Source organism: Photinus pyralis, unplaced genomic scaffold, assembly GCF_008802855.1.
Source record: "Photinus pyralis isolate 1611_PpyrPB1 unplaced genomic scaffold, Ppyr1.3 Ppyr1.4_LG4, whole genome shotgun sequence".
NCBI lineage: Eukaryota > Metazoa > Arthropoda > Insecta > Coleoptera > Lampyridae > Photinus > Photinus pyralis.
In genome coordinates, this window is record NW_022170511.1 from 15,200,795 (window position 1) to 15,224,169 (window position 23,375).

Here is a 23,375-nt window from a genome sequence, read left to right on the forward strand (position 1 = left end):
TACGGCCAAATAATCGGGAATTACACGAGGCCGCGCGGATTTGACACCCAGAAGTACAATCTCGACCAAGATCTAGGCAAGGAAGAACTAGAGCACAGATTAAATAATTTAATCTGTGTCTAGAGCAATGCGCGTTAGCGGCAAATTCAAATATACCCAATGACGGAGTTACTATACATATATAGTAGAAATCCTATAGGCAACGCGCAGCCGTTTGTTAGCAATTTAGCGTCGTATCTATACATGTTTTTCAGCCACCATTGCCTAGGATTTGTACTAGTGCAGGTTATTTTTTATTTTATTTATTTTATTATCCCTCTCTTGTTTTGGGCCCTCAACAGGCATGCGCCCATTTTTCTGCCATACCTATGCACCACGGGAAAAAAGTCATTTCCGATGATCGTTAACGAGCATTAGCATGGTTACCAAAATACAAAAGGGCATACGTGATACATTCTACCATCGCCTTTATTGGCAGCCAGCTGACGGACTAAAATGGTGGGCATTAAAAAGCGATGGTATTACTGAGGATCCTTCGATATTCCATTGTATCGATTTATTAAATCGAATTTTCGTATTAGGAATACCTATGTTAATACCTACTATACCATTATAGGTGTATATACATTGCTATTACTAAAACTTGAAAATACAAAAAAAGTACTTAGGCTAAAATTAATAGTCAGCGAACGACATGGTATGGTAGTAATTAAAAAAAGTTGCTGTCAATGGCGTGCTTCAGCATATTTGCAACCCGCTGTTGTTTCTGTACATCCTTCAATAAAGGCAGAACCCACACATTTTCCAATGGAACTTCTTCTCCCTGTTACAAATTGATTTTAGACTAACAAATAGGTATAGTTTCATAATGAGAAACCTCAATTGCTTTCAGATCTGCAACATCATCGTCAGCTAGCAATGACATTGCCAATGCTTCCATCGACATGCCCACGCCAAATAATGCGCTTAACTTGATCTCTTCTTTTAAATCTTCTAATGTTAACAATTGCGAATTGGATCCTAACTGTTTCAAAGTCGAAACGAAAGTTTCATGATAACCTTCAATTAATCTATCCCAATATTTTAATCTCATTGGCTGTTCTGTACAAGAATACAAGAAAAATGTTATATCTAATCCTAAAGACGCATATCTGGAAACATTCACATTTATGAAAATGAGGGTGCAGTGAGTTGACCTACCTGGCTAATTGAAAATCAATCATGATTGCGTCCATTAAATTTCCGCCCTCATACTTCAACAAGAAATTTGGTGCCCATGCATCACCGTGGGTTATTACTGCCAGTCGACCTTTCCTCTCACAAGACTTTATTTGCTTGCTAAAACATCAGTTTCGTAAAGGTTAATAATCCGTCCGAAGAAGAATACCCAAAAAAATCATCCTCTGTGACTTCATCAAATCGTCTCAAATACGATTCTGGCAACTGTTGTTTAATTGCGTCACGAATCAATGGAAATAGATTGTTGATTTGAAATTTGGAGTACCAATTTCTATAATTTTCAGAAAAATAGGTTTCGTGCAAGGCGTTTGCGATGGTTTGAAATTCTTCCGGCTTTTGGTCTTTGAACGCCAAACCAAGTGCGTGAAAACGAGCGAATAATCGCATGATTAATTGAGCATGGTCAAAATCTAAACCGCCGCTTCTGGTTAACTGCGAAAATCCTTTATAGTTTACATTCTCTAGGGCAATGTAGTCGTTGGTGCCGTCCGAATATGCTGAAATGCATCTAAAAATTCAAATGTAAAAATCATACATCCGCATCAATTTTTACACTATTCTACTTATGCGAGTACCAGATTTACTGCCAAAACGCAACCCCTTATACAAAATTCTTAATTTTGGCAAAATAATTGCAAAAAATAAGCTGATTTACATATAAGGCGCCGACATGTCTACCTGTATATTTAAAAAGAAGTCTATTTTTAAAATTTGATAATTATCTCGACTTTTGAGATTCTCCAGATTCTTCCCTTCGGATTCTTAAATCTGTTTTTATCCATCAATGCGTCTTCAAATTCTTCGGATTATTTCAACTCTTAAAATATCCAATTCTTCTGTTTTTTAGCGCATTTCCACAAAAATAAAAAAAAACGCGCTATTGTGGCCACTTTGTCCGTCCGTCCGTCCGTCCGCTCGTTTTGCGACGCTACTAGTTCTTTATCTTAAGAGCTATTGTTCTACTTTTTTCGCTATTGGTTCGTTATGGTGTCGAGTCTTGTACCAAGGAAGGAATTTTTCTGTACCGCTTAAAAAAAAGTTATTGAAAAAAAAAACAAAAAACCGTTTTTACATGTTCCATAATTTTACACTTTTGCCGTTTATTAACGATCCTAGAGATCGTTTATAATTTTGCATTGCTATCTGTCGTCTGCCTGTTGGTCTGTCCGTCTGTTCCTTTGCTGTCTGTCCATCTCTCTGTCCGTGTGAACGATAACTTTGTTTAGAAATGTTCGATCGCTTTTACATCTCCGTTAGTTATGAACTGAATTGCATTAAATTCAATATGGGCATAGCTTGAGCCATATAATACGCAATGCCAAAAGTTGAATCGAATCGATTCAAAATTCACAGTGCCCTTTTCGCATCTCGACCATTTATAAACCGAATTGCAAAATTTTTTACTTATAAAAGCATTTGAATGAAATTTGATAAATAGGCACTTGGAATAAAGGAAAATCAACTGCCAATTTCAAAATTTGGTTTTGCGCATGCGCAGTGCCAACTTTTTTTATTTATGGAAGAATTTAAATGAAATTTGATACATAGGCACTTGGAATAAAGGAAAATCTAGCGCCAGTTTCAAAATTTTATTTTGCGCATGCGCAGTGCCAACTTTTTTATCTATGGAACCATTTAAATGAAATTTGATACTTAGGCGCTTGGAACAAAGGAAAATCTAACATTAGTTTCAAAATTTAGGTTTGCGCATGCGCAGTTCCTTATTTAGAAAAGCATTGAAATGAAATTTTTCTCATAAACTGAAATTGAAGTAGCACGTCAAAAATGGATTGCCCATGTGCATTGCAAATGTGAACATGTGTGTTTCATATTTGTGGCCGGATTTTTACGATTTTAACAGAAGTTGCATCTTACAAATGGGAAATGAATGCAAGTGGAAATGCGCTTTATGTAAATCGTTTACGATTACTTTTTAACTTGTTATATTCTTTGACTCCTTGAAAGGATGTTTTAAACTCTTCTTGAATTTTTTTCAGCTTTTTAAATTTCATTAGATCCGCATTTTTTTAAAGATTCTTTTTGTGAAGTAGCTTAGAAACTTTAACCTTTGTATACTTTTTCAACTTCTTTATCAATTTGGGACTGCGGAAGTAAAAAGCTACCAAATTTATCTAAATCGAAATATCTCTACAATTTTTTTCTTATCAAAATGTTGAAAAAACCAAAAAACACGAAATCAAAAATATTCTAATAAATAGCTTGTACTCTAACTTGAGCTGTTAGACTGTGAGTTAGAATATTAGAAATCCAGCATTATATAAGAGATGACTATATATATATAGGTACCTACTGTTTTGTATTCCTAACTGAACTACATCGCGCATGCGCAGATCAAATTTCCCGCATTCAAGCATAAGAAAATTTGCCCTATATAGCCCTGAAAGGGGTTAAGTGGTCAAACAGGCGGCAGTATTCTGTCTGTGCGAATTTCGCCCCATGTGGGTTGTGCACAAATAGGTCATATTTTAATTTTGACCAGTCTGTTTTATGTGCAAGTCAAGAAACAGCTATTATTATTATTACTATTAGAAAGTAATGGTATGAATAGATTTTATACGTATGGCGCTATAGTTACAATGGGTGTGATTTCAAATGCAACTCTGAATACTAACAAAGGAATGGACTCGAACACTTTAACATTCTTCTCCAACTGAAATTGGTTCATGGCTTTCCAAACCTGTAACCCCATAAGAGAATATTTTCATTCGATTACCAACTTACAGTATTGTAAAAAATGCATTCATTGTTAAAGAAATCGGCAGACCTAAAGGTTTTTAGCCAGCCAACACTTTTAGGTAGACACTTCGTTATAATCGGCAAAGAAACGTCTACCACTTTCCCATCACTGCAATTTAAAAAAATAAAAATAATAAAACATCACTATGGAGCTGACCTTTTGTGTTTACCAGAGGCCGAAACGGTAAAGTTGTTCACCTCGCTCAGGTACGAATCGCCCTTCTTAACGCCATCTTTATTCTCCACATTGGTTATGGTAACATTTTCCAAATCAAATGCATTTTCGAAAAATTTCACTAGCATAGACTCTTCAAACCTACATGAGATAATAGATTGAAGAAAATTGGAGAACTCCATCGTCTAAAAAGTAAAACTTCCGTTAGGCAAGCTGAAGGGGAGCCGTCTGACTCAATTAAATAACTAAAACAGCATTCTAGCATCGAAGTTTTCATTATTTACTTTTGCCAAAGAGTAGGTATATAACGATAACGTGATTATCTCTTTGCTTTTGCTATAAATTTATGTTCATTTTTTTATTCATTTTATTCAAACCGTTGTACAGAGTAGTCGCTTACTAAAGCATTCTTATGACCCCCCACTTTCTTTACGAAAATACAGGTTTTGAAGTACCAGGAATTCGAATCAAACAAAATCTCGATGATGTGGATCTGTTTGTCGATCTGTCTGTACTCTTATTTCTGGCTAAACGGGTCAACCAATTGGAACCCCATTTGGTACACAGACATAAAAGGAAAATCTAAAACGCTTTTAGGTAGAATCGCGCATGCGCAGGTGTTGCATTAATAATAAAAAATGCTACTCAATACAGTTTAATTGTACTTTTTTTAGGGGCCATATAAGAAAATAAAGTTGATAATTTCTCCGAAACGAAATATTGTAATGAAAATGCATTTTATTTTCCTGCAATTTTCCATAATTCGTGAAATCAGCAGGTGAAATTTAGACGCGTGTCACAACAATAAATTATATTACATTCTATGGTTTCGGAGATTTCCATGATACACATCCTTATCTCGGACACAGTGCATTTGAAAGTCAGGTGTGACCACGATGCAGTGAGTAGAGGGACAAAAATCACCCTCCATCACCGACGATATCGCACTTCGTTACCCAATGCTAGATCGTTTTAGATAAGCCACCCTATATATATATGCACACTCAAAAACTTTTAGAGCATCCTGTATCTTTATTTCGGTCGTTTGGTTGGTGTTTATTGTTTGCATTTTTTAAAGTAGATATACTTACCTACATGACATGATACAAACCTTACACTATGAACTCTTTCCTTCTCTAAGATACAAACTATAGAAGAATTTCGATGTAAAACGAGAGGTAAACTATAGTTACAGCAAATTGTTTTATAGGTTAAAGTCGTGCCTAATGTTTATTAGTTAGGTACTTACATACGATACACGCTATCAAGTAGCAATACTACGGAAATTAAACACGAAGCTTATTAAATTAAAAACCCAAAAAGGAAACTATTAACACTCTGTAGAAAACACTTAAATAGCACTAGGCGTAAAATACAGACCTACCGCACTATACTATCAATAAGCAATCATCGTTCATTCTTATTTATTTTTTCCCTGCTACATTAGATTAGTACTGTGCGATCAAAAATGAGTTGCTGTCGAGTCACCTTTGGAACTTTTGTCATTGAATTTATAACTATTAGTTATAAATTCAATGCTTTTGTTTACATAGGAAATCGTATTTAACTTGAACTTCCAAAGGCGACTCGACAGCAACTCATTTTTGATCGTCCGCATTTTAAAATTATCGTATCTATACAGGATGTTTCGGAAATGCATCGCTTTCTGCGAAGGGGTAGTATTTTAGTTAACGAATGAAATCCTGAAACAGATAAGTAAGTGATTAATCACAAATTTTGTGTGATTGATTTTAAGCTTATAAGTTACATACAGTGCTGTGTTGCCAATTTTCAAAACATATTTTCGCATTTTTGGGGACAATATTCTTTGTTAAAAGGTTCTTTGCAGAGGTATTGTATCGGATGAAATATTATATCGATTTTGAAGTACCTTGGCAACATGAGATTATTTCTGATTCAGTTTAACACTAGAGGCGCTGGCGTAATTTGCAAATGGCGTGACTGTATAGGTGGTAGCGGTTTCCGGTTTGTAAACATTGGGTTATTCTTGCAGGTTTTTAAGTCAAATTTTACTAATTTGAAAGGGAATTGAGCTTATCCTGCCGTTTTTGAGATTTGAAAATATAACCCCTTAATTCTGTATACCACCTCTGAAGGGCCTTTTTCTTAAAAACTCGAGGCTGTCGTGAATTAACTTGAACACGCAATTAGCTTAATTTTCTAATTAACCAATAATGATCACAATTTATCATTCAACTTGGGGTGCACTTGTTTAATTTTACAACTCGCCGACATTCCCTTCGGTCGATTATGCTTTAAAACAGCCTTAGTATTCGTGGCATAATGACGACTATCGCGATTCAGATTAACCGTGAGACCACTGGTGGCAGCACATTGTAATTACTGTTGGTGGTATAAGAGCGCCCTTTTGTTTATTTGCAATGGCCAAAAATACCTAATCAATATAGTAGTTTTTACGGCTGTACAAGTAAATACACTTGCAAAAATTTCATTTGCAATCAGTGTAATTATACCTTAAAGAGCAAAGATAGTTTAAAACGTCACATTTTATCCAGTAAGTACTTTCAAAAACATTAAATGTGACCAGTGCAATTATGCAACCAACAATAAGATAATTTAAGAAATCATCATTTAACGCATAACATTTCTAACGTCATTTAAATATAGAGTTAAATTACTTACTTGAAAATAACAAATCTGCGACGCACATTAGGTCTCTTGGTCTGGTCAGAATTTTCAAATTGTCTAAACAACACACATCCAATCCCATCCGATCTGGGACACCTTGTATATCTTTGATATACAACATATGGCAACACTGGATGAAAAGAAAGAACACATCATCTTCTTGACACTTGACACGTTTTTAACTGTCAAGGTGATCAGCTGATTGCTGCCAATTCCAAATATTCAAAAACATCAAATGATTTAACAAATAAACACAATAATAACAACAATGAAAGGTGTAATAGGTGTTGTATGCTTAATGATGAATTCGGTTTTTAGTCTTAGAATTTATAATAAAAGTGAAATAATTAAGTTTAGGTACAAATATTATTTATTATGAAATGACACTTTATAAATAAACACAATTCAATTGATCTACAATTATAGATTTAATATTTCGTATTTTATTAGGGAAGAGGTGAGAGAGATGTTTAATCACGCATATGACGGCTATTTAAAATACGCCTACCCCTATGACGAATTACGACCTTTAAGCTGTGACGGAGTCGATACTTGGGGAAGGTAATCTATTTGTATGTGAACAGTGTTTTCGATGTTAATAAGTACATTGCAGTTATTCACTAACACTTATAGATGCACTAGACACGTTGGCAATTATGGGGAATTATACTGAATTCCAAAGGGTGGTGAAAATATTAACATCAAAGGCCAACTTCGATGCTAATATCAATGTCTCGGTTTTTGAGACCAATATTAGAATTATTGGAGGATTAATAAGTGCACATCTACTGTCACATAGGTAAGATTAATGCTTGTATTTGGAAATTTTACACACGCGTCTCTGTGTATTACGCTTTCAACTAACTTGAAATTCTTTGCCAGTGTTTGTTTACAAAAGCAAGGTGTCTAGGACCATAGATTGTACATTGTAATTATCATTGGTTTCATGGGACTTGCTTCATCTACTTGGTAATGGTAATGCATTTAGTATGCCTAGGGCACACGAGACAACTAGTTACTTTATGTGCCCGAAGCAACCTCAAGCAGATCAACAAACAACCCGTTTGGGCTGCAGGCAATTATATACACTACCCTCCGCAAATGTATATACATAGGGTGTCCAAGGACATTTGAATATCATATGCAAACTTGTGTAACAAGTATAAATTGTGCACAACTCTTGTGCAGATAAAGCGCATTTTTTAAACCGAAATAGGTTTTGTTTTGATATCACCAATGGATATATTTCTTGCAGACGTCTCAATCGCCCTTTGTGAGTACCCTCTTCCGACAATCCGTTCTTGAGGTAACTTAACTTACTCAACCTTTCATTAGAGTACCATGAAGGATAAAACTAGTTCCACTCCCCCTCCACCCTGTACTTTGATAAGAGGGCAGAAAGAAGGACACTAGTTGGTAAAAAAAGGTTCCTTTCGTTGAGACCTTTAATGAGAACACAATGTGAGACAAAATTAATTTTTAACCCCCCCCCCCCTCGCTCACTGATCTCGAAAAAGAATCGCACGGAAAAGTTATAGTTTGTTTATTTATTTATTTCGATGAAACCTTTCATTTCATTAGAATAACATGAAGGGTAGAACATGTGTGTATCCCCCCTCCCAATTTTCTAAAGTTTAACTTGGCACTACTGAAGGCATGCGTATGCAAAATCTGAGACCAATTGATTGTCGTATGTAAAAGTTATGCACGTTTCACTTTCAAAAACAGCATCTCAGGAAATAATTTGTGGGGGGGGGGGGCCCCCCTTTTAAACAGCGAAATTTGATGGCCGTCTGGCACACCTTCAAGGTATAGGCTACCTACTGCAATAAATTCCAGGACTCTAGAACCATTCCCCTAGAAGTAGTTCGAAACGCCAGATGTGGGTCCGGACGGACGGACAAAACGCAAAGAATAGCATATATTTTTTTAATTCTTGAAAAATGCGCTACAAAGATAGAAAATTGTTCATAGGGGTTATTCCTATCCTGGGTCTCGCACGTAATGCTTTATTAACATCTTTGATTGTTGTAGTAATTGACCTCTTATTGAAAAATCAGTTTTTGGCCTCCATTAAAAGCAAATTTTTCAGGATACTTTGTATAGATAAAGATTTACGTAATATTTTTTTCGATCATGGGGTGCAATGTAATTAATTTTTTACGTAGTTGGACTATCAAATCCATTGATAATCACTAGGATAATCACAATATCTTGTAACAACTTTGGTATATCGGTACCCTCGTCGGTACCTCTTCTGATTGTCCGTTCTGGAGATATTTCACTTTATCTTGAACTTGACTTTCTATTTTCACTTTGATTTTCTCTTTACATTTTAGACTCCACCAACAGATATGTCTTGTCCACACCTTTCATTTTTACTTTGTGAATACCCCTTTCTGTTGCACCGCGATATTCGCACTCTTCTACTTTATTTAGTGAAACACTTGGAGAATGAATTCCAATTTGTCCCATTTTTAGAGCAGGTGTTGATGTTGAACCTGGGTGGCCTTGTAACGGTCCTTTGCTACGCTTAGCGGAAGACGTAGCCAAAAGGTTGATAACTGCATTTGATACAAGATCGGGAATGCCGTACGGAACTGTAAATCTACGTCATGGAGTTCCAGTTGGTGAAACCGCTGTGACGTGCACTGCAGGCATCGGTACTTTTATTTTAGAATTTGGTACTTTAAGCCGACTTACAGGCGATCCATTATACGAAGAGGTAAGCTACTAACCTTTTTTCTTGTGTGACCACAATATTTACAGGTGGCCATGAACGCTATATATTCGTTATATCAGCAGCGTTCCCACTTAGGTTTGTATGGTAATCACATAGATGTACTTACCGGTCATTGGACCGCACAGGATGCCGGAATTGGCGCCGCCGTCGATTCATACTTTGAGTACTTGGTCAAGGGAAGTATACTACTGCAAAAACCGGAATTAATGAAAATATTTTGGGAAGCGAGACGCTCTATAGATAAATATCTGAAAAGGGAAGACTGGTATTTATGGGTTTCTATGACCAAGGGACAGGTTACGCTGCCGGTTTTTCAATCACTCGAAGCTTACTGGCCAGGGGTGTTGAGCTTGATCGGTAATTGACAAACGGCGCGCTGCGCTTAATAATTAGTTATGCGTAGGTGATACCAGTTCCGCTATGAAAACGTTACACAATTACCACCAGGTGTGGCAACAATACGGATTTACGCCAGAATTTTATAACATAGCCCAGGCCGAGGCCGGCGCAGATAGAGAGAATTATCCACTGCGGCCAGAATTAATCGAATCCATCATGTACTTATATCGTGCTACCGGCGATCCGCAACTAATATCAATGGGTGTCGATATTTTGCGAAGTATTCAACATAGCGCAAAAACACCTTGCGGATATGCCACTGTAAGTTGATTTAAAATCGTATTTAACACAGCTAAGCTAATTTACCAGAATTAAAATTCAAAAACCGGCTAATGTGTAGACACTTGCATTTTTCCATTTGTTTCAACATGCAAAATGAGTGTTTAGATTAAAATAACTTGTATGGTTGAGTGATGTTTTAGTAACAATACAAACAGTATGATATTTAGGATTAGTAAGGCCGATCACAAGTTTATAATGTTTGATATTTATAGATTAAGGATGTGCGCGATCACCGCAAGGAAGACAGAATGGAATCCTTCTTTTTAGCAGAAACTACCAAGTATCTTTACCTTCTGTTCGATACAGAGAATTTTATTCATAATCAAGGCGATCATGGTGTAGTTGTAAACACTCCAAACGGCGAGTGCATTATCGAAGCTGGGGGTTATATATTTAACACAGAAGCGCATCCAATTGATCCCAGTGCTTTGTATTGCTGTCACGATAAACCAAAAGAGAAGCTTTTCAATTTTGACAGTTTAAAAGAGATGAAGCAGACTTTCAGAGGTGAAACCCTTCAAGAACGCAAAACCAGTTTCATCCCTCCGAAGGAAAACTGTGAAGAACTCGCCGATGACACGCAGGAGAACATACAAGTGGAGGTCAAATCGATCGTTGATAATATAAGCGAAATATTAAGTATAAATAAAGGAACTGTCGAAGTGCTGGACGATAATTTAAATACGATTGTGAGGGAGTCATTCGATGAAATCAAGTTAGCAGAGGCTGATGAGATCGAAATTAAGGGAACGATTGAAGTGGAAGCGCAAACACAAATCAGTTTCAACGATTCATTATTTAGAGAGGATCTAGACAAGAAAATTTACGATTTAATTCCCAGTATTTTGCCTAATGTCACTGTCCAAGCCCAAGTCAAGCATGACCCGCAACTTATGTTAGAAAGGATCAGAATTGAAAAGAAACATTCCAAATATTCATCATGGCAGAATGAGTTCAATCTTTTAACTTGCAAGGCTCAACCGTTTTTGCAGAGGTTATCAATTATGGGGGAATTTTTTAAGAGTTAATGTACCTAAATAATTTTAAGGGAACTAGTAAAAGACAAAGTGGAAACTTGTCCTGTTACAGTTTTTTTTTGCAAGACAGTGCGGTGCCCATTACTATCAATATAAGCAAACATATTCTAATAGCTCTGTAACTGGATAGTTCTTAATTTATTGTCGTATGCAAGTAAGCAATTTTAATTGATTTTAATTTATAATAAATGAAGTCCCATTAATTATTATTATCAGAGGTGGTCTCATTACCACGCCCTCTAGTTTTAGTCTGCTCCCTTAGGAATTAGGATCTCAATATCTATAAAGAAATCTAACATCCTATATTGACTATTGATAATAGCATCGCTTGTATATGTAGCATTCCTACGCTTGCGCCTGTTGTATACTTCACAGTATATGCTTCCTTCTGGCACCCCCTACAAAGTGAGTACTTCGAGACCCATATTATGGAGAATACCTTTAGTAGAGCCACAGATTAAGTAGAATGCTCGTCTCTGACCAGAGATGTTTCTCCAGTATTCTTCACGACACTCTTTCAGAATCGTTTTTGTTTCCAACCGTTGCATGTGCAATTCCAAATACCAGTTGGGCTATAAAAGGCATTTGACGAGTCGGTCAGAAAGTTCATTACTCTTAATGGCAGTAAGTGCAGACCCCTATATCAGCTTCACGTTAATATTTTCCGCAAACTGGCTCAAGTATGAAAGCATTCTAGAAAAAAAAAGTTCACTTTTTGCGTCCCAAGAGCTTTTATGCCGCCCATCTATCTCTTACTATACACATTTTCCAAAGCCTACTCCATTATTTTGTGGATTATGCTTTTTTAACAATTAATAACTGGGCGCAGGCGTTAATATTAAAAATCTAGAATATTCTAGGTTGAGATTTTTGATACGGCTAGTTATGGTTATATTTTGCAGATTGCATGGTCTTGGCCCGAAGTTAAATTTTATCGAATTGTTTAATGTGTGTACTGTCGTGTTGTTTGTAAACTAACATTTTCGTGGTGAAATGAGGCGGTCACGGGAATGGCAAATAACTGTAACCACATTAGTTACGACATCTAATACCGGGACTAACCTCGACTTTGAACTATGGGCTTGAATTCCCTGGACGAAGGAAGGGGTGAGATACTCTGCTAACAGAAACTCTTCGGTTTGTAACGGTCCTAATGGTTACAGGCTACCCTTTGCCTATTGGTAACCCAAGGACCTCCAAAAATCTCCCTTTCCTAAATCTCCTCCTGTTCACCCATACAACACTGTATGGTTGGTTGCCTATGGTTCAGGTTCACCGGGAGATGCTGCGTAGCTCTACAGCCGGAGATATCAGGTCCCCACTTTTAATAAACTAAAACCTTGTTATAATACAAGAAAATATAATTAAACAAATATATGTACACAAAATATTTACAAAATAAAGAAAACTAAAAATCATTGAATGCGACCCAAGTAGGAGGGGTCGACCACAGAGTTGTATTTACTTATCTTCGATCATTTACTTATATACAACTCTGTGGGGTCGACCGGGACAATTGACACTCGTGGTAGTTTTGTTATCTGTAACTGACATCACGTTAGCTTCCAGGTATGAACAACCGGTAAGTAGTTTCAAAGACAACTTCTATGATTTAACTTTACACGGGATCAATACAAATCAAGTAAGTTTTACGTTAGAAGCTCAAGTACAACAATATTCGGGGTAGATTACAGGAAGGCTGGTTCCAGTCGAGCGCGAATTTACATTCGCAGCGTCTACCGAAATTTCACCACAGGGATAACCTAATTCTGAGCACGGCTATAGCCGTATACTTTTTCCACGGATGGTAAAAGGAAGAGCGCGGTCATACGACCTGCACCTCTTTGTACTGGATAGTCAGGTAACCCCAAATTAACAGCACGGCTATACGGCCGTACACTTTTAATTCAGGAAGGGTTTCAGAGCGCGGTACTACAACCGGCACGTCTGAGGTAAATTATTCAACGGGGCGGGTGTCAGAGCGCGATTTACAATCGCTAACGTCTGACCAGGAAACAGGAAAGAATTTCTTAGGATCAGGAAAACAATTCTAAGACGAGTCCCCTTTCTGGTCTGGTTTCTGTTTATATAGTCTGTGGAAGGAAGTGGGAATGTAATGGTGATGGTAATCGTACTGGTGGGAATGTCCACAAACATGACGTCTTTGAAACTACCGCCCTCTCCTGATAGAAATCTAGATTAATTTCCAATTCCTACAGGAATCAAATTACAAATTAATCTTATAACATTTCACATCATTACAGAATCTATGTGCGATTTGGCCAGCAAGGCTACGTAATTTGCTACCTTGCTTTTAATAGAGGGATTTTATTGCACCAATGATGAGTCACCAGTTGTACAGCTACCTTGTTTTGTTACTTGCTTGGTCAGCCAGTTCTTTGTTTTGCAACTTGCTTTTAACCTGTTTTTATATTATGTTTTGTTGTGTATAGGATTAGTACTTATCATGCTTCATTATCAATCAATTACAACAAATTATTTTATACATTAACCACAGTTTCACTATTGCACATTCGAGATTCGAACTATTAAAATAACTGAGCAGACATTCAAAATACTAATTATGCTATTACGCCATTATATTACTTATTTTCTGATCCTTCCCTCCTACTGCACTTCAGATCATAGCGTGAGGGGGGCCGTCTTGGATGTTTGATCACGTGCCACTTTTCAGTTTCAAATGTAAGTGGGATATGTTTAGTTTTGGAGAGAGTACATTCCGAGGGCAATTTTTGAACCTTGCCGGGTTGATTTTATTTCCGTGTTATTGTAGTGTGAAGTTGGCATAGAACCTGGGGGTTCAGTACATTACAAGTGGATTATAACACAACCAGACCCCACATACTAAAAATAAGAAACGTTTGTAATGTTCCTAGGGGTCTATCAAGTCGACACTGAAAACGTTGACTTACTCTTTACTTATCCTTGGAAACTCTGGGAAAAAACTACAAGCAGAGCCACCTACCTTTCAAATCAAAACGATGGACCTTTCGCGTCACTTTTGAATTTGGATGGCAGTCGGATCGATATGGGTGGCACGAATGAACTCCTACGTTGTGTAATCGGGAAGGGAATTAAATAAAAGACAGAACTTTTGTGCGTAAGAAATGACAAGAACAAATAAATATATTACGCACACAACAAGACCATGCCAGGGAAACCTTCTACGGGACTAAAACCTTGGGATAAGGCCACACAAATACATGAAATAAATCACCTACACTAATAAAATACAAGAGAAAATACACATAAATAAAACATCTCAAATTGTATGATAAAAATCAGATAATCAAATCAAATGCCAGCTTTTATCAAAAATCTTTCCTTGAAGCCTTTTAAAACACAAACGCGACTTTTACTTTATAGAAGTCAAATCCATTTTTCACCAGTTCTTTTAACTCATTAAGTTTTTTTTTATTGTGTTTTTTCTACATTGTTACTAGTTTCATTTTCACATTTTTTTAACAAACGCAGGTATACCGTTTTATTTAAGAGAAACATCACTCATTTCGCCATAAAAAAAAATGAAGTGTATATTAGGTGTAATAGCCCTACTATTACCGTCTCACGTTTCTGATTGATAAAAAATAAATCTACATAAATAAACCGATTATATTGAAAAAAATAAAATAAATCCAAATTCCACTGCACTCACAATTGATTTCCATTTTTATATTAAATCTTAATTACTCAATTACTTACATCTATCCTGAATCTGAATAATATTTAAATTTACTTAATATAACACTTAATTAAATACCTACAGCAATGAATATTCTTCTAACTTCTAACTTATATTTATCCTATCTATATAAAACCATTCGGCAAAAAACAATTATAAAATGACAAAATAAAAATTTTATATGAATAAATTTCTAGGTAAATAACTTTTCATAAAAATAACTTACAATTTAGACAGTAGTATTCTTCCCCTTTTTAGATGGTGGGTATTGTAGTGGAGGATGATTTAGATTATTCTCAATCTTCGCCTATTAAATCCAATCGCGTAATCCCAATTGAACAACAATTTCCTAGCGCGCTTTTCGTACTTTATATAATTTCTGAACGGAAGTCTTTCAATCGCACGTTAAACTAAACTGCAGTTACTCAATGATTAATACTTTCCGAACAATTCACTATTCCAGAACGACCAACTTGTTCCAGGTTAAACAATACGATTTTAAATTAATACGCGCAACAAATTTTATTTGGTTTGGGCCTTTTTACTTAAATGGCCCGATTCCGCGATGACACTCGCCCGTGCGAATATCTACGAAAAAACTTTATAAGTGGTGGCCGCGTTTTCCGCGGTGGTACCACGCTCCGCGTGAATATCTACGCAAAAAGCTTCCAAATTTCTGATCATTTTGGTTTTTATATCGCGAGTAAACCAACGCCCGTAATTAACGCTCCCATCAAGTTTCCGGAAATAAACAAACTCATAATTTTTTAGCCTCGCTGTTTTATTACATATTTTTCTTAGAATCTATTGCGTCTTTTAACCGGTGACCTTTTTTAAATCACGTACTAATCGTTAACTCGCCCAAAATAGGAAGTCCAAAACCAATAACTCATCTTATATTTTACGAGATTTGAAACTTAATTAGATCGAAAAAAAATGTTTGTTAATTTTAATGAACATTACAACTTCACAGAAATCTGAATCATCGATACGCATTTCTACCCGAATATAATTTTGAAATCCACAAAACTTGCAAAATTTAACAAGCTTCCGTTACATAGGGTAAAGTGGAAGAGCAGACCAATTAGTCTGAACTTCACCCTTTCACTATTATATATTTAATATATCGTTATGCCTTATTTTTCATTTTTGTGTTGTTACTTTTGTATATAATATGTGAATAAAGGTCATTATTATTATCATTATTATAAATGCAATTAAACAAGTTCATAAAAACAAAATACACAAGACATCATAAATGCAGTGGAAAACATGATAAATCAATTCAGTACAAAAACACATCAAAATACCTGTACGATCAATTGAGATAACACAACTCGTGAAATAATAAATTGCATGTACATAGGAAACATCAAAATGGCGTGGCTCTACTTCCAGCCTTCAGTTAACATAATTTAATTTAACACGAAAAGTACATGTGAGAATGTCAATGGCCAATAGCAAGTATTCATGTGAAAATCGATTATCGCTCAAGCAGAACATATTTTAAATAGTGGAAATGTTAATGAGAGGGCCCCTACTCGCATTGCTAAGAACTGCAATCCGCACGAGACGAGTAGGCAACAGATACAGCGAAAGATCGAACTGTATTAGGAACCTACTCCACGGAGACAGAATGAACCACTCGTAAACACAAACATCAAATAAGAGAGCCCCCCCTATTTTTGTTGCCTACCAACAAACATTTGACATAATAACCACAAATACACTTTGTCAAAATTATAGTGCACACTAATCGAAATGGGACCCTAAATAAATCTACAATGTCGGCCGATTTAGGACAGAGTCCATCAGAAGAAGCCACATTACAATCCAGAGGATACCAATTACTTCGGAAATTGGGAGAGGGATCTTACGCAAAAGTCTACTTGACGGAATTTAAATTGCGGGAGAACTCCGTGGGTGAAAGTACTAAGTCGCCAAGCAATTTGGCATGCAAGGTTATAGATACAGTAAAAGCTCCGAAGGATTTTGTGAAGAAATTTTTACCCCGTGAATTAGAAATACTAGTGAAGCTCAATCATCCTCATATTATTCACGTGCATAGTATTTTTCAAAGAAAAACAAAATATTTCATCTTCATGCGATTCGCTGAGCATGGAGATTTGTTAGAGTTTATATTGAAAAAAGGGTCAATATCGGAGCCGCAAGCCAGAGTCTGGATACGTCAATTAGCACTTGCGCTTCAGTATTTACACGATATGGAAATAGCACACAGAGATTTAAAATGCGAGAACGCACTGATAACTAATAATTACAATTTGAAATTGGCTGATTTCGGATTTGCTCGCTATATAGTAGATTGTAATGGAAAAAATATTCCCAGCGAAACGTACTGCGGTTCGTTATCGTATGCAGCACCAGAAATTCTGAGAGGAATGCCGTACCATCCGAAAATTGCGGATTTGTGGTCTCTGGGAGTTATCTTGTACATAATGTTAAATAAAGCTATGCCATTTGATGACACAAATATTAAAAGGCTATATGAACAACAGTCTAATAAACGTTGGCGTTTTCGGGCCAAATTTGTAGATGTACTAAGTGACCAAGTCAAAAAACTAGCGGCGCATCTTCTAGAACCCGATATCGCAAAACGGTGGAGGGTGGAGCAGATATTAAACTCGGATTGGTTGGCGATGGATCCTCGATTAACGCAACTCAACCATGCCGAACGATTGGCGATGCAACATGCGCAAGAAGAAAGGAAAAAGTATCTAGAGGGACGAAAGGGCTCCATTGCCGTCGGAAAGAAAAAAACATCTGCTGATGAGATTACCATGTTAAAAGATCCAAAAAACCAACACGACGCGGCCAAAACGGCTATAAGCTCACCTGGCATTGTTGAGGATGAAGACGAAAAGGAGTCTGTCCACAAGAAAAAATAAAAAGATAAAAACCTCGAAAACACAACTACAAACAATATGAAAAATACATTTAATTTATCAATAGCAAATTTTATCAAGGGATGGATCTCATGATGCTGTAGCATTTCCTCGTTGAATTTCTAGGCTGATCCTTTAATTCACCTGTAAAGTTTATAAGCATTTTCCCAGTTGTTTGCGCCATTGGTCGCTTGGCGGTATCATTGAAAACTCCGAAAGTTTCAAGTACAAAAGCAATAAATTCATGGTGTGCATGGGTTGGTAGAGCAGCCCTGACTGAAACCCCGCCCACTCAAAGATAAAGACAAAAATAAATAAATAAACTGTACTTAAGGCGTGATCTGATGGATTTTTACAAAACTGTTAAACCTCCGCAAAAGTTTATTCCGACGGCTAGCTCATGATTAATAATCTTTAGTGCAATAACCTTCGAGAGAAGTGGATTTGTTCTGTATACCTACCTGAAAAAAATGTCAACTCATTATCTACACCACAGCGTCAGTTAACGGTACTGGAATCCGAACCGCACTGGAGTGTAGTGGCGGGTCCAGCGTTCATTTTGTTTCTTGTGTTTTGAAAAGTGTATTTACAGGTAGTAGTCCTTTTCGTCTTTCTTATACTTACGAACTATTAGGCACTGAATTTATGTCAGAATTTGTTGCCCTGATATTGAAGCGTGACGTACTTCAAGTTTTTGTTCAAGTACCATTACCGAGTTGTTTGTTTGTCATACTGTACCTACACCTGATTAGGCCACTATCTTCATTTATTTATGTATTCATGTGGGAATTATTATTAGGTGTGTTGTTGCTCTGCACGATTCGATTTAACTATCCCCTGAAGGAAGTAGTACTTTATACAGTCCAATTCTTCCCGTACATCTGATTCTTTCTTTCTCATGCCCACTGCCGGATGGTGTGTAAGCAATATGAGAAGGGGGGTCCTCAAATTTGATGTTTCTTTGTATGAGTATATTCTGGGAAAAGAGTAAGTACAGCTGGTGACTCGCTGTATATGTTGCTCTCTTACTTGTGGCCCGCTGGTCGGCGGTACGTATAAGATTTACGAGAAAGAAAGAGACATTAACATATTTCTCCTATTTATGCGACTTGCTTGAGCGAAAATGAACTTTAACATGAATACTTACCATATTGGCATTCTCAAGTACTTACTTTATTCATATTAAATTATTTGAAGTCTATGTTGGAGTATAGCAATTTGCTTTTAACGTTTTTTTATGTACATATACAATTTATAATTTTACGAGTTGTTTTATCCAATCGGTGTTTTTGTACTAAATTGATTTATCATACTTTCCATTTTCATTTAGATATTATGTCTCGTGTATTTTGTTTTTCTGAATGGATTACCTGATTTTTATAGTACAATTTAGAATGTTTTATTTGTGCATTTTTTCTTACATTTTGCAATTGGGCTATGAGGGGGTTTTTGTCCCTAAGAAGGTTTGCCTGGTATCGCTGGGTTGTGTGCGTAATATATTTTATTAACGATTTTCGAGATCGTTTATAATTTTGTATTGCTGTCTATCTGCTGATGTCTGCTATGCTGATCTGGTGGGACAGGTGTGTTGTAAAAATTATGTATATGTGAAGATCTCGTGGATCGTTCAGTATTCAGTTGTATCAGATTTTTTGTTCTTGTCTTACGCACAAAATTCTGTATTTGATTCAGAAGTCGCTAAATGCCAAACTACTGAGTGTGTCGGGTTTGTTCTTTCGAAAAATTCCACTAAAAACCGATCAAATGAAATTACACTGACATGAATATACTGAAAACATGTTCAGAAGAGGGAGGAAGAGAAGGATACCAAGAAATCGTATAACACAAAGCAAAAAGACAACACTAAAAAATCCACGTGATGAATTTTGAAGGAAATTGAGAAACAGAAAAATAAAGGAGCATTGTCACAAGACCACATTATGCACATTTACGTTGCCATATATAGTCATGTGACAGGGCTTTCTTATTTTGTTCTAGCTATTTATGATCAATTTTATTTTTCTTCTTTGTTGTGTGTTCCCTCTGCTATAGTTGTAATACTTTTCGTCAATGCTTTCAGAATTTCAGAAGCAGGTACATCCTTTTTTGTTAATTTTGCACAATGCATGATCTGAACTAATGTAAATAAGAAGCAATTATTAAATAATGCTTTTTTTAATAAAGATTAACTTGTTTATATTAATTACAAGTAAATACTTCTGTTACAATTAAACTATGTCCATTAATAAATTTGGTCAGTTCTTGAACATCTACTGCTACGGGTTAAGTAAATATATGTGCCTTAAAAATTACGTTCTGGTAACAATATTAAATACTCCGATACAAACATTATTCAATTAAAAAAATGTAAAAATTTGAATGATTAATTAGTGCGATACAAACCATAAAAAACATTGATATTTAATGTGAAAATAGATGATACATACCCTAATTGGCACAATTCTTCAGTTTCAATTATTATTACGTTTGCCATCTCTATATACTTTAAGGCATTTTGGGGAAGACTAAAAATATTATATTACCTTTACACCTCTATAGTCTGATTATTTCGTACCTAATAATGTAACGATACATAGGTATGTAATACTCAAAATACTAATAATAAATGCATCATTTTATAGGGTCAGTATCATGATAGCTTCCTATGCATTCTTTTACATGTAAGTGTCCCCTGTTACATATAACAAATTTTTATATATCTCTGAAAGTAGCACTATCACAGATATTTAAGACAGTTAAATTTGAAAGTTGCAGTACTTGATATTCTTTATACACTTTACAAAACAGCAATAATGAATGACATAGGAACTATAGCTTGAACGATACAGACAAATATGTTAAGTCATTAAAGGTAAACAAACAAATACAGCTTATATAAAATGAGGGAGGTCAAGTCAGCTTCGGCACTGATTGTTATGCGCAGTTTCATTAGATGATTAGTAACATTTAATGATTTAGCAAATTTGTCTGAAGTACCTACTATTAAACATTCTGTGACCACCTAAAGTATAATTATAATAATAAATATTTTGTTTATAAATTAAACATTACAAAATCAAACCTTGTACAAAATACGGACTAGACTAGATGTCTGTCTGGTAAAGGAGACACACATGGAGATTGAGAAAATGAGTCAGTCAGAGATCCATCATCACTGAGAAGAGAGACAGCCTCTTCCTTTACTTCTTCTACTCTTTTTATCTGTAGTGAACAAAGATAATGGTTACTATCACTTTAAATCAATAATTAATCATTGACATAGACAACTTGAGTACTTTGTAGAGTTTGCCTGCATTTGTATTTACAAATTTAAATATGCACCTGCATTATAGCAATCTTTTTTCAATAAATAGTATTGCATACGTGTAGCTACAGTGTACAGCCTACAGGGTGGCCAACTAAGAATGCGAGGTACTGTATCTGAGAACCTATCCATCATAGAGGCTTGCAGTAAAAAATTTATTACTAAAAGGGCCACGAGCAAAACCTTTAGGGCCACAAATTATATAATAAAAATAATTCCGAAAAAATTAGCTTAAAAAAATAAAATTTTGAGGGTATAAAATTTTCTTTGGCCTAAATTTTAGGTTAGGAACAAGATATCGAGATGTGGTTTTCGCGAGCTTGTTTAGGCATCATTTAGCTACTTTTTCATGAAAAAAAATCAAACCAACGCTTTTAATTTTTTTGAAAAAATTAAGCTTTTCTGTCGGAATTATAATATTTGTAGCCGAAAAATAACTCTTTTCAATTAACCCGAGTTTGTTAAAATCGGCTCAGCCGTTTCGAAGATACAGGGTGTTCTTTACGGCAACCTTTGAATATCACCCACCACTTCATTTTTAGAGATACAAGAAAAATTGTCAAACAAAAAAGGTTCAGATTATCGTCAACTTCAAAGACCGGACATTTTTTTGTTAGGTTAATATAACGGAATTCACAGAAAAAATCACTTTTTTAGATTCCAGATTGCAGTTACGCCATTGCAGAAACTTAAAAATATCTTCCAGGTTTTTTTCGTGGCCGTTTTAGTATAAATTTTTTTACCGCAAGCCTCTACGATGGATAGGTTCCCAGATACAGTACCTCGCATTCTTATTTGGCCACCCTGTACAATAACTTTTCAGTTGGGCGCTTCTAAAAATTATGATCGAACTTCACTTACAAGTGACTTTGTGTGATCATTAATTACGGTAACTCTTTTCATCAAATTTTTTCATATGATGTTAACTTATACCCTGTACCTCAGCTTCGATTGTTTCAGGTAATAACATTAAATTCTCACTTATAATTGCACAAGAGGTTTGTATTTTAGCGAGTAAATTTGGGTTGTTTAGGTAATGAAAATCTGTTGCCTAGCAATTAGACGAGAAAAACTGTCAACTAATAAAAATGCGACACCGAAGGTGGAGCATTTTTAGGTTGACAGTTTTTAGAGTTCAATTGCTAAAAGGCAACAGATTTGAATTGCAACAACACCAATTTACTCGGTTTAAATACAAACCTCGAGTGTAATTCGGCAGGACAATTTAACGAACAAGAAATTCACCAAACTAATCAATTATTGACAGACGTCATCTAGTCATATGGGACAGGATAATACGATATTTGGTTCGAAAATGAATAAGTGAAAAAACCACTAGTGCATTTGTCGCTGGAAAAGTTGCAGGTAACTTTTGCCGCCGTCAAAGTGACAATTGCACTGCGGCTTATGCGATTTTTTATACATGAGTTGAATTGTCACTTATAATTGCACAAGAGGTTTGTATTTTACCGAGTAAATTTGGGTTGTTAAGGTAATGAAAATCTGTTGCCTAGCAATTAGACGAGAAAAACTGTCAACTAATAAAAATGCGACACCGCAGGTGGAGCATTTTTAGGTTGACAGTTTTTCGAGTCCAATTGCTAAAAGGAAACAGATTTGAATTGCCACAACCCAAATTTATTCGGTTTAAATACAAACCTCGAGTGTAATTCGGCAGGACAATTTAACGAACAAGAAATTCACCAAACTAATCAATTATTGACAGACGTCAAACTAGTCATATGGGTAAGGATAATGCGATTATTGGTTCGAAAATGAATAAGTGAAAAAACCACTAGTGCATTTGTCGCTGGAAAAGTTGCAGGTAACTTTTGCCGCTGTCAAAGTGACAATTACACTGCGGCTTATGTGATTTTTTATACATGAGTTGAATTGTCAGAAAAAATAGACACATAACTATAGTAACACAATAGCACTAAAGAAATTGTGTACAATATACAATATAATACAGTACAGAAGTCCATCATTTAAGTAGCTACATAGAAAAAATGATATATTTTGTTCGAGCAAAAATCCAAAATTGTCTTTTGCGCTACAAAATCTTAAAATGTGTGCTCTTTTTCTCCCTGCGTTTTTGGACAAAGCCATTTAAATTATGTAAAGAATTTTTGAAAATTCCTG

The 23,375-nt window shown here is 35.7% G+C and overlaps 4 protein-coding genes and 1 long non-coding RNA gene across 15 annotated transcripts in view; 3 read left to right on the forward strand and 2 right to left on the reverse strand.

Moving 5' to 3' along the window:
• Nucleotides 1-541: 541 nt before the first annotated feature.
• LOC116169328 lies at nucleotides 542-5,702 on the reverse strand. 7 transcript variants are annotated; one of them, XM_031485394.1, is made up of 8 exons: nucleotides 5,556-5,702; nucleotides 4,154-4,356; nucleotides 3,982-4,105; nucleotides 3,873-3,937; nucleotides 1,388-1,747; nucleotides 1,201-1,338; nucleotides 878-1,151; nucleotides 542-823 (listed from the first exon to the last, which is right to left on the reverse strand). In XM_031485394.1, exons 2-8 carry the CDS (start codon nucleotides 4,351-4,353, stop codon nucleotides 710-712), a joined length of 1,275 nt encoding a protein of 424 aa, XP_031341254.1. In that variant the 5' UTR covers nucleotides 4,354-4,356; nucleotides 5,556-5,702; the 3' UTR covers nucleotides 542-709. The 7 variants fall into 7 exon arrangements, with proteins under 7 accessions (XP_031341254.1, XP_031341257.1, XP_031341260.1 ...); XM_031485397.1 differs by having other exon boundaries at nucleotides 5,552-5,697; XM_031485400.1 differs by having other exon boundaries at nucleotides 4,154-4,312; nucleotides 5,556-5,694.
• A 1,301-nt stretch (nucleotides 5,703-7,003) lies between these two features.
• Nucleotides 7,004-11,343, forward strand: LOC116168712 (ER degradation-enhancing alpha-mannosidase-like protein 2). Of its 2 annotated transcripts, none has more exons than XM_031484662.1 (7): nucleotides 7,004-7,198; nucleotides 7,292-7,402; nucleotides 7,455-7,640; nucleotides 9,323-9,566; nucleotides 9,611-9,941; nucleotides 9,988-10,244; nucleotides 10,478-11,343. In XM_031484662.1, the coding sequence occupies exons 1-7, from the start codon at nucleotides 7,110-7,112 to the stop codon at nucleotides 11,291-11,293; spliced, it is 2,034 nt and encodes a 677-aa protein (XP_031340522.1). In that variant the 5' UTR covers nucleotides 7,004-7,109; the 3' UTR covers nucleotides 11,294-11,343. The 2 variants fall into 2 exon arrangements, with proteins under 2 accessions (XP_031340522.1, XP_031340524.1); XM_031484664.1 differs by having other exon boundaries at nucleotides 7,004-7,116.
• Nucleotides 11,344-12,833: 1,490 nt separating this feature from the next.
• Nucleotides 12,834-14,429, forward strand: LOC116167549. Its single transcript, XR_004144565.1, has 3 exons — nucleotides 12,834-12,944; nucleotides 12,990-13,163; nucleotides 13,214-14,429. It is a non-coding gene; the product is annotated as an uncharacterized LOC116167549 (long non-coding RNA).
• A 2,167-nt stretch (nucleotides 14,430-16,596) lies between these two features.
• Nucleotides 16,597-20,052, forward strand: LOC116169453 (testis-specific serine/threonine-protein kinase 1-like). The gene has a single exon (XM_031485548.1). It carries the CDS (start codon nucleotides 16,790-16,792, stop codon nucleotides 17,909-17,911), a length of 1,122 nt encoding a protein of 373 aa, XP_031341408.1. The 5' UTR covers nucleotides 16,597-16,789; the 3' UTR covers nucleotides 17,912-20,052.
• A 358-nt stretch (nucleotides 20,053-20,410) lies between these two features.
• LOC116169452 (liprin-beta-1) overlaps nucleotides 20,411-23,375 on the reverse strand; it is an 83,304-nt gene continuing 80,339 nt past the window's right edge. For all 4 annotated transcript variants that reach the window (XM_031485547.1, XM_031485542.1, XM_031485545.1 and 1 more), the window contains one exon: nucleotides 20,411-21,130. In XM_031485547.1, coding sequence (XP_031341407.1) covers nucleotides 21,008-21,130 — 123 coding nt within the window. In that variant the 3' untranslated portion in view covers nucleotides 20,411-21,007. The remainder of the gene's footprint in view (nucleotides 21,131-23,375) is intronic.